General features: G+C 36.9%; 1 protein-coding gene across 13 annotated transcripts in view; it reads right to left on the bottom strand.

The window, feature by feature from the left end:
• The window catches only part of HUWE1 (HECT, UBA and WWE domain containing E3 ubiquitin protein ligase 1), a 162405-nt gene that overhangs the window by 58117 nt on the left and 91108 nt on the right, over window positions 1-13180 (bottom strand). For 12 of the 13 annotated variants that reach the window (XM_045799347.2, XM_045799346.2, XM_045799350.2 and 9 more), the window contains 3 exons: window positions 9773-10018; window positions 8335-8468; window positions 7454-7548 (listed from right to left, as the gene is read on the bottom strand). In XM_045799347.2, the coding sequence (XP_045655303.1) occupies window positions 7454-7548; window positions 8335-8468; window positions 9773-10018 (475 nt within the window). The remainder of the gene's footprint in view (window positions 1-7453; window positions 7549-8334; window positions 8469-9772; window positions 10019-13180) is intronic. The other variant, XM_045799351.2, reaches the window with a different exon arrangement.

Below are 13180 nucleotides of genomic sequence, written 5' to 3'. Positions count from 1 at the left end.
GAGGTCTCCTGAGGACTCACCTACTCAGGGCAAATTCTGTTAAATCCGCACATACCCCACACCCCGCTGCCTGGTGCACAGGTGTGAGGCATGCCCGTAGCTGCTTCAGTGCTTCGAGGAACCTGGCATAAGACTAGTGGTCCTGTGCACATTTTCCTAACACTGCCTTCCAACTTTCAAGTTCACCAGTGGATACACACCCTCAGAGCTAGCCTGCCTGGGTCCCACTAACACCACAGAGAGCAAGTACAGCCCAAAAAAGGCAGAGTGAGTCAGTGCAAACTGCTGCACAAACAGGAAAAGGAACTTAGACAAAACAGCAAGACATAAGCATCACATACAGGATACTCTCCTGAAGCACCATGGTCTGGTGAATAGGACACACTGCAATCCAAGGCACTCTAGGACCACTTCTTCATAAAGTCACTACTTTCAAGAGCAGAAGACAACTTTCTTAACACAGAGAAACACAGAGAGGCAGACAAAATAGAGACAGATAAATTTATCCAAAATGAAAGAACAGCATAAGGCCACGGCCAAAAATCCAAGTGAAATGGATGTAAATAACATGCCTGATAGAGAATTGAAGGCAATGATCATAAGGATACTCACTGGACTTCAGAAAAGAGTGGAAGGCATGAGACCCTTAACACAGAGATAAGGAACAGCATAGGAGAGATAAAAGGTTCAATAAACGAAATGAGAAACACACTTGATGGAACGAACAACAGTATGGAAGAAGCAGAGGAACAAACTAGGGACCTAGAAGACAAGAGCAATGGAAAGTAATCAAGCTGAACAAAAGAGAGAAAAGAGTTAGCAATATGAGAACAGATTTAGGGAACTCAGCGAGTCGATCAAACGTAATAACATCTGTACTACAGGAGGCCCAGAAGAAGAGAGAGAAGGGGGCGGAAAATTTATTTGAAGAAGTAATAGCTGGAAATTTCCTTAATTTGGGAAAAGAGACAGACATCCAGATCCAGGAGGCACAGCGAACCCCCCCCATAAAAAACCAATAAAAGCAGACTGACACCAAGACATACTGTAATTAAAATTGCAAAATATAGTGAAAAAGAAAAAATTTTAAAAGCAGCAAGACAAAAGAAGTCATTAACTTACAAGGGAAAACCCAGAAGGCAAGCAGGAGATTTTTCAGCAGAAACTTGGCAAGCCAGAAGGGAGTGGCATGATATATTCAAAGTGCTGAATGGGAAAAATCTGCAGCAGGAATACTCTATCCAGCAAGGCTATCATTCAGTTTGAAGGAGAGATAAATAGTTTCCCAGACAAACAAAAACTAAAAGAGCTCATGATCAGTAAACCAGCCCTGTAAGAAATATTAAATAGGACTCTATGAGTGGAAAGACCAAAAGTGACAGTGTCGACGAACTTGCAAAAAAAAAAAAAGTATATAAAATATAGTAACATATACCTAAAATGTGGGGAGAAGAAGGGGTTCAAACTTAACCATCAACTTAATATAAACTGCCATACGTAAAAGATGCTATATACAAATATAATGGTAATCATGTATCAAAAAACACTAGTAAGTATGCAAAGAATAAAGAGAAAGAAATCCAAATACATCACCAAAGAAAATTAGCAAACCGTGAAAGAGAAAGAGACAAGAAAGGATCAGAGAAAATCTCCGGAAACAACCACAAGTAATAAAATGGCAATACCTACCTACGTATCTATCTATCTATCTATCTATCTATCTATCTATCTATCTATCTATCTATCATTACTGTGAATCAATCAATCAATCATTACTTTGAATGTAAATGGACTAAATGCTCCAGTCAAAAGACAGGGTGACAGAATGGATAAAAAAGGAAGATCCATCTACATGCTGCCCACAAGAGACTCATTTTAGACCTGAAGACACCTGCAAATGGAACATGAGGGGATGGAGAAATATTTATCATGCAAATGGTTGTCAAAAGAAAGCTGGAGTAGCAATTCTTATATTGGACAAAATAGACTTAAAGACTACAACAAGAGACAAAGAAAGACACTATATAGTAATAAAGGGGACACTCCAACAAGAAACTCTAACAATTGTAAATGTTTATGTACCCACGTAAGAGCACCCAAATACACAGATAATAACAAACATAAAGGAACTGATCAATAAGCAATACAATAACAGTAGGGGACTTTAATACCCCACTTACATCAACAGACAGATCATCTAAACAAAAAATCAACAAGGAAACAATGGCTTTGAATGAAACACTGAACCAGATGGATTTAATAGATATATTTTGAACATTTCATCCTAAAACAAAACAGAATACACATTCTTTTCAATTACACATGGAACAGTCTACAGAATAGATCACACATTAGTCCAGAAAACTAGCCTGAATAAATGCAAGAAGACTGAAGTCATACCATGCCTATCTTTTCTGACCACAATGCTGTGACACTAGAAGCCAACCACAAGATAAAATCTGGAAAGATCACAAATACATGGAGGTTAAAGAACATGCTACTCAACAATGAATGAGTCAACCAGGAATCAAAGAATAAAAAAGTACATGGGAACAAATGACAACACAATCATCCAAAATCTTTGGGATGCACCTAACGTTACATCAAAAGGAGCTAGAAAAAGAACAAACAAGACCTAAAACCAGCAGAAGGAAGAAATTAGAAAGATTAGAGTAGAAATAAATGATACAGAACTAAAGAAACAATAGAACAGATCAATGATACCAGGAGCTGGTTCTTTAATCCTCTGTCAGACTTGTTAAAAAAAAAAGATTCAAGTAAATAAAATCACAAATGAGAGAGGAGAAATAATCCAAACCACAGAAATATAAAAAATCATGAGAATGTTATGAAAAACTGTATGCCAACAAACTGGACAACCTAGAAGAAATGGATAAACTCCTAGAAACATATAAACTACCAAAACTCAAACAGGAGGAAATAGAAAATTTCTGATGATCAGCAAAGAAATTGAGTTAGTAATCAAAAAACTCCCAACAAACAGAAGTCCAGGACTGGATGGTTCACAGGTGAAGTCTACCAAAATTTTAAGGAAGAGTTAATACCTATTCTTCTTAAACTATTCTAAAATATAGAAAAAAGGGAAAACTTCCAAATTCATTCTATGAGGCCAGCATTACCCTGATTCCAAAACCAGACAAAGACTCCATTAAAAAATGAGAACTATAGGCCAATACCCCTGACGAACAGAGATGCAAAAATTCTCAATAAAATAGTAGCAAATCCGATTAATACAAAAAAAAATCATTCGCCAGGATCAAATGGGATTTATTCCTGGGTTGCAAACGTGGTTCAATGTTCACAAATTCAGTCAGTGTGATACATCACATCAATAAAAGAAATATTAAGAAGCACATGATTGTTTTAATAGCTGAAGAAAAAGCACCCGACAAAGTACAATATCCATTCATGATAACTGTCAAGCGGTGCCTGGGTGGCTCAGTTGTTTAAGTGTCCGACTCTTGATTTCGTCTCAGGTCATGACCTCAGGTCCTGGGATTAAGCCCTGGCACTGGGCTCTATGCTCAAGGGGGAGTCTGCTTGAGGAGTCTCTCCCTCTGCCCCACCCTGCAGCTCATGCTCTCTCTCTCAAAATAAATAAATTAAAAACCCTCAACAAAGTAGGTTTAGAGGGAACATACCTAAATATAATAAAGGCCATATACGAAAAACAGAGCTAACGTCATCCTTAATGAGGGAAAAACTGAGGACTTTTCTCCTAAGGTGAAGAAGACAAGGATGTCCACTCTCACCACTTTTATTCATCATAATACTGTAAGTCCTAGCCACAGCAATCAGACAACAAAGATAAATAAAAGGCATCCAAATCAGTAAGGAGGAAGTGAAGCTTTTACTATTTGCAGATGACATAATACTATATATAGAAAACCCTACTGACTCCACTAAAAAATTCTGGAACTAATATACATTATCAGTAAAGTCACAGGATACAAAATCAATGTATAGAAATCTGTTGCATTTCTATACACCAATAATGAAGCAGGAGAAAGATAAGTTAAGAAAACAATCCCATTTACAATTACACCAGAAATAACATACCTAGGGATAAACCTAACCAAACATGTGAGGGACCTATACTCTGAAACCTATAAAAACACTGATGAAAGAAACTGAAGATGACACAAAGAAATGGAAAGACATTCCATGCTCACAGACAGAAGAACAAATATTGTTGATATGTCTATACTACCCAAAGTCTACACATTTAATGCAATCCCTATCAAAATACCAACAGCATTTTTTACAGAACCAGAACAAACAATTGTAACATTTGTATGGAAACACAAAAGATCCTGAAGAGCCAAAGCAATCTTGAAAAAGAAAAACAAAGCTGGAGGTATTATAATTTCAGACATCAAGTTATATTACAAAACTGTGGTAATCAAAAAAGTATGGCAGTGGCACAAAAATACACACATAGATCAGTAGAACAGAGAAGAAAACCTAGAATTAAACACACAACTATATGGTTAATTCATCTTTTTAAAAAATTTTATTTATTTGACAGAGAGACACACACAGCGAGAGAAGGAACACAAGCAGGGGGAGTGGGAGAGGGAGAAGCAGGCTCTCCGCTGAGCAGGGAGTCCGATGCGGGGCTCAATCCCAGGACCCTGGGATCATGACCTGAGCCGAAGGCAGATGCTTAACGACTGAGCCACCAAGGCACCCCTGGTTAATTAATCTTTGACAAAGCAGGAAAGAATATCCAATGGGACAAAGACCATCTCTCTTCAACAAATGCTAATGGGAAAACTGGACAGCAACATGCAGAAGAATGAAACTGGACCATTTTCTTACACCATACACAAAAATAAATTCAAAATGGATTAAAGACCTAAATATGAGACCTGAATATATAAAAATCCTAGAATAGAACACAGGCAGTAACCTCTATGACATCAGCCATAGCAACTTTTTTTCTACATAGGTCTCCTGAGGCAAGGGAAACAAAATAAAAAATAAACTACTGGGATTATATCAAAATAAAAAGCTTCTGCATAGTGAAGGAAACAATCAACAAAACTGAAAGGCAACCTACGGAATGGGAGAAGGTATGTGCAAATGACATACCTGATACAGGGTTAATATCCAAAAAATATGAAGAGCTCATACAACTCAACGCCCAAAAACCACACAATCCGACTAAAAAAATGGGCAGAAGACATTTCTCCAAGGAAGATATACAGATGACCAAAAGATACAAGCAAAGATGTTCATCATCACTTACCATCAAGGAAATGCAAACCAAAACTACAATGAGATATCACCTCACACCTGTCAGAATGGCTAAAATCGGTAACGCAATAAACAAAAGGTGTCAGTGAGGATGTGCAGAAAAAGGAACACTCTTGCACTGTTGGTGGAAATGCAAACTGGTGCAGTCACTGTGGGAAACAGTATGGAGGTTCCTCTGAAAGTTAAAAATAGAACTACCCTACGATCCAGCAATTGTACTAGTAGCTATCTACCCAAAGAATACAAAAACACTAATTCAAAGGGATACATGCACCCCTATGTTTATAGCATTATTTACAATAGCCAAGATATGGACTGATGAATGGATAAAAAAGTGGTGGCATATGCATACAATGGAATATCATTCAACCATAAAAAAGAATGAAATGTTGCCATTTGCAAGGACACGGATAGACCTAGAGAGTATAAACGCTAAGCAAAGTAAGTCAGAGAAAGACAAAAACCATATAATTTCACTCCTTGTGGAATTTAAGAAACAGAACAAAGGGGGTTAAAAAGAAAGAGTGACAAACGAAGAAACAAATTCTTAATTATACAGAACTGATCAATACCAGAGGGGAGGGGGTCAGGGATGTGTTATATAGGTAACTGGGATTAAGGAGTGTACTTCTCCTTATGAGTATCGGGTGATGTATGGAATTGCTGAATCATTTTATTGTACAACTGAAACTAATACAACACTGTATGTTACCTGGAATTTTAAAAAACCTTAAAAATATATAAAAAGAATAAAAAGAAAAATTTAGAAAAATATATTTAAATATGTAATCAGAAAAATAGCACTGTCCAATAGAAATATGTGAGCCACATACATAATTTTAAATTAACCCAATATAGTCATATTTTTTATTTCAAGACATAATGATATATAAAAATTATTGACACCGGGTGTTATATGCAAGTAATGAATCAAGGAACTTTGCATCAAGAAAAAATTACTGAGTTTACATTTTTATACTCAGGATTTTTTTAAAAAAACAGGTTATCTATATGAAATATACTTAGAGTACATCTCAATTCAGACATTAAATTTTCATAAAATTGACCTACATTTATTTCACACAATTTGGTTGAAAAAAAATACATTCACATACCAAAGTTGTTCTAAACATACTTAAAAGCCTTCTGACAGCTGTACAGAATAACAGTTATATTTAAATAAAAATTAAGAATTCAGTTTTTTCCATCCAGCCTATCACTTCAACTACATCTTTAACAACCCTATTTCCAAATAAAGTCACATTCTGAGGTGCTGGGGGGTGGTGGTTAGTGCTTCAACACAGTATTTTTTGTGTGTGGTAGGGAGACAGACACACAAATCAACCCATTATACCCTTCCCTTCCAAGAGGAAATAAAAAAAAAAAGGAGCAAGTTGGAAGATAGAAAAGGAAGGAAGGAGGGAGGGAGAACAAAAGAAGAAGGAAAAAAATCCAATTTTTTAGTTATACTGCCATATTACAAGTGTTCAACAGTCCACATGGGGCTAAGTGGCTACCATACTAGTCCTTTCTTAGTCCTTTCCACTATGTGAGGATACAGTGAAAAGTCTGCAACCCAGAACAGTGTGGTTCTAAAGTGTTCCACAGCCACTTAAAACAACCATTTGCCGGTTTTAACAGTGAAATTAAACTTCTGAAAAATAAGTTTACAAAAATTAGAGTCCTGCTATACCCTTCCAATACAGTAATTTCTAGGGATTAATTCTCCATTTACATTAAAACTATATAAAAAGATACTCATATTTCAAAACAGTACATTAGAAAACTTAATAGGGAATGGTTAATTCACAGACCCTTTACATGGCACTTAATGTTAAGTAAAAAGAGAGCTATAAAATATTATCTCTAAGATAATCACAACTATGCTAATAAAATGTACCCCTAGGGGAAAAGATTAGGCATATAGTTCCAAAATATTGTTTATTTGTGGTACAAATGTAAGTCATTCTTTTTACTGTAATTTGTAATTGTTACGACTGTGTATATACATTTTATAGAGAAACTGAGTGAAATAATTTTAAAGTAAAAATGAAAGGAAAAAAAACTGAGGACTAAAGACAATAGAGCTAACTTAATTTTCACAATAGACCTATAAAGACAGAGACAAAACTTAAGAGAATTAATGACTAAGATTTTAGTTTCTTGGAGTTACCTGATCTTTTTCCGCCCTGGGTCGTACCTGCCTTCTCATCCTTTGGAACTAGTTTCTGCATGTCCGCCTGGCCAAATTCACATCCAGATGGTAGGCTGCAACAAGACAAACCACGAATAAAAAAGAATACTGATGGTTCATTTCTTAAGTTGTGCTTGGTCCTTAATCTGCTTGGCTAACACTACCCCTCCTATAACAGGTAAGTGAACCTAATAAAACACGTGCAATGATCAAATTCCTGAGGTAGTATTCAACAAGATTCCCAACTCAACTTTAGATTTGGCTAACAAATTTTAAACACCTATCATTGCTGACACAGAATAATTAGGACATAAGATCAAAGATGCAGAAGATAACACATTTGTAAGCATGTGTCTAGGCTGGTAAATGGGAAGGACAATACTGTGAAGTGAATGTCTGTGTCCCCTCAAAATTTGTTTGTTGAAATCCTAATGACCAATGTAATAGTATTAGTAGGGAAGGCCTTTGGCAAGTGCTTAAGTCTTGAGGGTAGAAACTTCATGAATGGGACTACTGCCTCATAAAAGACGCTCCAGAAATATTCCTAGTCCTTTCCACTATGTGAGGATACAATGAAAAGTCTGCAACCCAGAAAAGGACCCTCACCCAACCATGCTAGCACCATAGTCTCAGACTTCCAGCTTCCAGAACTATGAGCAATAGATTTCTGCTGTTTATAAGGATCCAGTCTGTGGTATCTTGTTCTAGCAACCTGAACAGATTAAGATAGACAAGGAACCCTCTGAACTCTTTACTAATAGCCTTCTGTCCTTGACCAAAGCAATCCTCCAGGATCACTGAACTTAGTTTCTCTATTAAGAAAGACAACAGAAATAATAAAGAGATGACCATTCCCTTACCTGTTTGGGGTACACAGGGAGAGGAGGACAGTGCTTTCCCACACCAGGGAACAGTATAACTGGCTCAGCTTGCTCAGAACACTCAGACCCAACTGAGAGCCCCACTGGTTTACGGAGATGGAACGAATTTCACTCTGCAATCCAAGTAAACAGAAGCTGATCTTTGGGATGCCCTCTGCAACATTTACAGTCTGTATCTAACATCCCTTCTCATTTTCTTCTCATTGCTTTTTATAAAGCAAAAGGCAATGGTCATAGGCAACTCTTTTAAAAGAAACAGTTTTGCAGATTCATTTGACAGCCTTCTAATTTTGTTAGGTGGTGCAGGACTTGCTATTTTCCTCTTATTTCTTAACTTCAATAAATATTTGGATTTATCTAATTACTTGAAGTGAACATTTCACCTTAATTTTATTTCATTAAATCAAAAGTCATAAAAATAAATCCCAAACCTGTTATGTAATTGAATTATTTTCTAAATTGTTTATATCTGTGCTTTTCATTTGATTTGATACAAAGAATATACTCCTGCTCAACAGCATAAAACAAGGGTGCCAAAACATTACATCATTAATCTTTAGAATAGATTACTTGAGAACAGAAAGCTGTAAAATGATGAACACATACACACACAAAAACCTTGTCCTTCTGGAACCACAAGAGGAACCTCACATGGATGGCAGGCATAGGGTTTGATATTTAGGTAATCGTTACTAATCTCTGTTAATTACCATTGACTTAAATATACTGTGGTCAAATTTCCTTCTTGCCATTCCATTATCAGGCCTACATGCATTTGTACAAAGATTAGGAAGTAATAAGGCCAGATGAGCACCCAATTGAGGCTTGCCCATTAAAAAAGGTGACTATATATCCCAGTTGGCCTTGTAGCTGCTACAGATCTATTAATGCCTGTTATTTTTTTTAAAAAGATTTTGTTTATTTGAGAGAGAGAGAGTGAGAGAGACAAGAGGCAGAATGAGAGGGAGAAGCAGACTCCCCACCGAGCAGAAAGTCCGACATGGGGTTCCATCCCAGGACCCTGAAATCATGATTTGAGCTGAAGGCAGATGCTTATCCAACTGAGCCACCCATGAGCCCCTATTAACACCTATTATTTACAATAACCTAATAAAACATGTGCAAAGATCAAATTCCTGAGGTAGCACTCAACAAGGTTTTCAACTCAACTTTTACTCTCAAGAAAGTCTAATTCACAAAACAAATTTGGATACCCAAATTCTAATGAAAAAAAAAATACTAAGGGAAAATGAAACTAGATAGCATCTTGAAGCATAAACCTGCAACCCCCACCAAAAAAATCTGGGCTACCTGCAGCTAGCCCAGGTAGAACTGTTTCTAAGCATAGTAAGATGCCCAGTATGTGCCCTACGTATTTTGCTGGCTTTAAACTCACTTGTTCACCCCTAATTCTTACCTGTCCAACTCTGCAAGTATGAACAAACATCATGATGTAGGCATGGGCAGCAGTGAGTGCATGCAGTAGAGGTGTGGCCTGAGCTGAGAGGGTAGCATCAGCAACATTGCCAGCACAAGCCAGTTCTCGCAACAACACTGAGCCTCCAGGGGATTCAATTGGGCGGTGTAAGGGCTCCAAGGATGAAAGGATGGAGTCCAATTGAAGGAGACCCTCCTGAAGGACTTTGGGTTCATGTGACAGTGTCTGAAACAAGAATAATAATTAAAGCATTAATGTACAATGAACTTCATATACCTCATGTCTTTAATAGTCACAAAGGAAGAAGTAGAAGACAAGTGTCACAAATTTCGAACCTGGCCATGGTATCCTACCTGGTAAATGGTAGAGCCAAAATATGAATGCAGGTATGACATACCTCAATGCCTCCTTTTAGAACAACACTTCTCTCAAATGAGAGGCCAAATGTGGTAAGCCAATCATATTTAAAAGCTTGTGATGCCAAACTGAAGTACTATTATAGCAAGGACTCCATACTATAAGATTAATTATAAAGTCTGCTCAACAGGGAGCAATATTAGGCAAGGTTCCAAAGCATGGAAGTGAACCAGTAATACAACTGTTATTTATTTCCTAAAATAAAAAGAGATGATTCTAGAATAGGCAGCAGGTAGGCAATTTCCTTTTTTATGAGACAACTCAAGGATTATAGGACATGGTTCTTGTAATTGCCTTCTGAGTCTGCAAAAAAAAATATCTCACAGTAAAATACTATCACTTGTCATTCAAAAATAGGAGAACTTATGTGCCTTTCCTGTGGCTTTAAATAAATCTATCAATTCTCACACAGTATCTTAGAGGTAGGACAGCGATGGAGCATAGCCTCTTTTCCTCTTCTCTTATAAACAGCACTTAACATTGCAAAGAGTAAAGCAAAATAAAACATTAAATACAGACATGTCACAATTATGGACTTTCCAAGTCCAAACGCAACTGGATTACTGACTTTTAGCAGAACTTACTTATCACTGCACAATCCAACTAATGAAGGAGATTCACAGATTTAATGCAATCCCTATAAAATTACCAATGGCTGGGGGGGGGGTCAGAAATAGAAATACCTCTCTTAAAATTTGTAAAAGAATCTCAAGGGACCCCAAAAAGATAGAACTATCCTGAAAAAGAACAAAGTTGGAGATCATATACTTCCTGATTTCCAAACTTATCACAAAGCTACAGTAATAAAAAAACGTGGTGGTAGTGGCATAAGGACAGACATCAAGACCAACAGAACATAATAAAGCTCCAAAATAAACCTTCGCATCTATGGTCAAAATATTTTTGACAAGGGTGCCAAGACATAGGTGCAACAGGAAAGAACAGTCTTATCAATAAATGGTGTTGGGAAAACTGGATATCCACATGCAAAAGAATGAAGTTGGACCTTACCTCACACCATATAAAAAAATTACTCCAAATAGATCAAAGACCTAAATGTAAGAGCTAAAACTATAAAAACACACAGAAGACGACACAGGGTAAAAGCTGCATGACACTGGACTTGGCAATGATTTCTCAGATTTGACACCAAAGCACAGCAACAGCAGTAAGAAAAAGATAAAACGGACCTCATTAGAATTAAAACCCTTTGTTCATCAAAGGGCACTATTAACAGAGGTAAAGGTAAACCACAGGAAAAAATATTTGCAAATCATTTATCTGATTATCCAGAATATATAAAGAACTTCTACAACTCAACAACAAAAAACAAACCCCACTAAAAAATGGGCAAAGGACATGAACAGACATCTCTCTAAAGATACACAAACAGCCAGTAAGCACATAGAAAGATGCTCAACATCATTAATCATTTAGACGATACAAATCGAAACCATGCGATCTCACTTCACACCTATTAGGTTGGCTACTACCAACAAAAAAAAAAAAAAAGGAAAAAGAAAAAGGGAATAAAAAGTGTTGGTGAGGATGCAGAGAAATTGGAACCCTTGTGCATTGCTGGTTCAAATGATGTGAAACGGTGGAGCTGCTATGGAAAACAGTATGGTGGCTCCTTGAAAAATTAACAATAGAACTACCACATAATCCAGCAATCCTACTTCTGAGTATACAACTAAAAGAACTGAAAGCAGTCTTGGGTATGATCATACTTTCATATGTAATCTATAGACGTCAAATTCATAAAACCAGAGAGGAGAATGATAGTTGCCAGGGGCTGGGGGGGGGGTGAAGGTGGAGATGTTGGTCAAAGGGCAAACTTTCAGTTATGAGTAAGTTGTGGGGATCTAATATATAGCTTGGTGTCTAGTTAATACTATATTGTATACTTGAAATTTACTGACAGATCCTTAAGTGCTCTCACTACACACACACACACACACACACACACACACACAAGTAGTCCTGAAGAAATATCTGCACACCCGCGTTCACAGTACTATTCAAAATAACCAAGAGGTGGAAGCGAACCAATGGTCTATCAATGAATGAACGGATACACAAAATGTGGCTTATACATACAACAGAGTCATAAAAAGGGAGGAAATTTTTTTTTAAAGATTTTATTTATTTATTCGATAGAGACAGAGATAGCCAGCGAGAGAGGGAACACAAGCAGGGGGAGTGGGAGAGGAAGAAGCAGGCTCCCAGCAGAGGAGCCTGATGTGGGGCTCAATCCCATAACGCCAGGATCACAGCCTGAGCCGAAGACAGATGCTTAACTGCTGTGCCACCCAGGCGCCCCAAAAGGAAGGAAATTCTGACATATGCTACAACATGGGTGAATCCTCAAGACATTATGCTAAGCAAAATAAGCCAATCACAGAAAAACAAATACCTTATGAATTACATTTACATGAGATACCTGGAACAGTCAAATTCAGAGAGACAGAAAGTAGAACAATGTTTACCAGGGGATGGGAGAGAAAGGGGAAGGTAGAGTTGTTGAGTATAGAATTTCAGTTTTGCAAGATGAAAAATTTCTGGAGACTGGTTGTGCAACAATGTGAATGTACCTAAGACTACTGAACCAAACACTTAAAAATGGTTAAAAAGGTAAACATCATGTGATGTGTATTTTACCACTATTTAAAGTAAATAAAGCACTTAATTTTTTGGCAAAATTTGAGCAATAAACTATAGGTCAATTGTGCTTAAAATGCATGACTATCGAGCTTGAAAAAGGAAAAAAGCTGTATGACTAAACAATACCAGATTGTGTTAAAAAGTATCCACGAGAAAAGATGACATAATAAACCCAGTTCCAAAACTTTCTTCATCTACTATCCCTTCCAGTAAACTCAAATGTTTGAACTATATAACAAACCTAGGAACAATGAACAAACACTTCAACTTTTCAATGAGAAATAACGTGACACACTATTAGTCACA

Source organism: Ursus americanus, chromosome X, assembly GCF_024610735.1.
Source record: "Ursus americanus isolate L20-20 chromosome X, mUrsAme1.1.p, whole genome shotgun sequence".
NCBI classification, from domain to species: Eukaryota; Metazoa; Chordata; class Mammalia; order Carnivora; family Ursidae; genus Ursus; species Ursus americanus.
The sequence above is the reverse complement of the archived record's forward strand: the minus strand, read 5'-3'. Positions and strand labels throughout refer to the sequence as shown.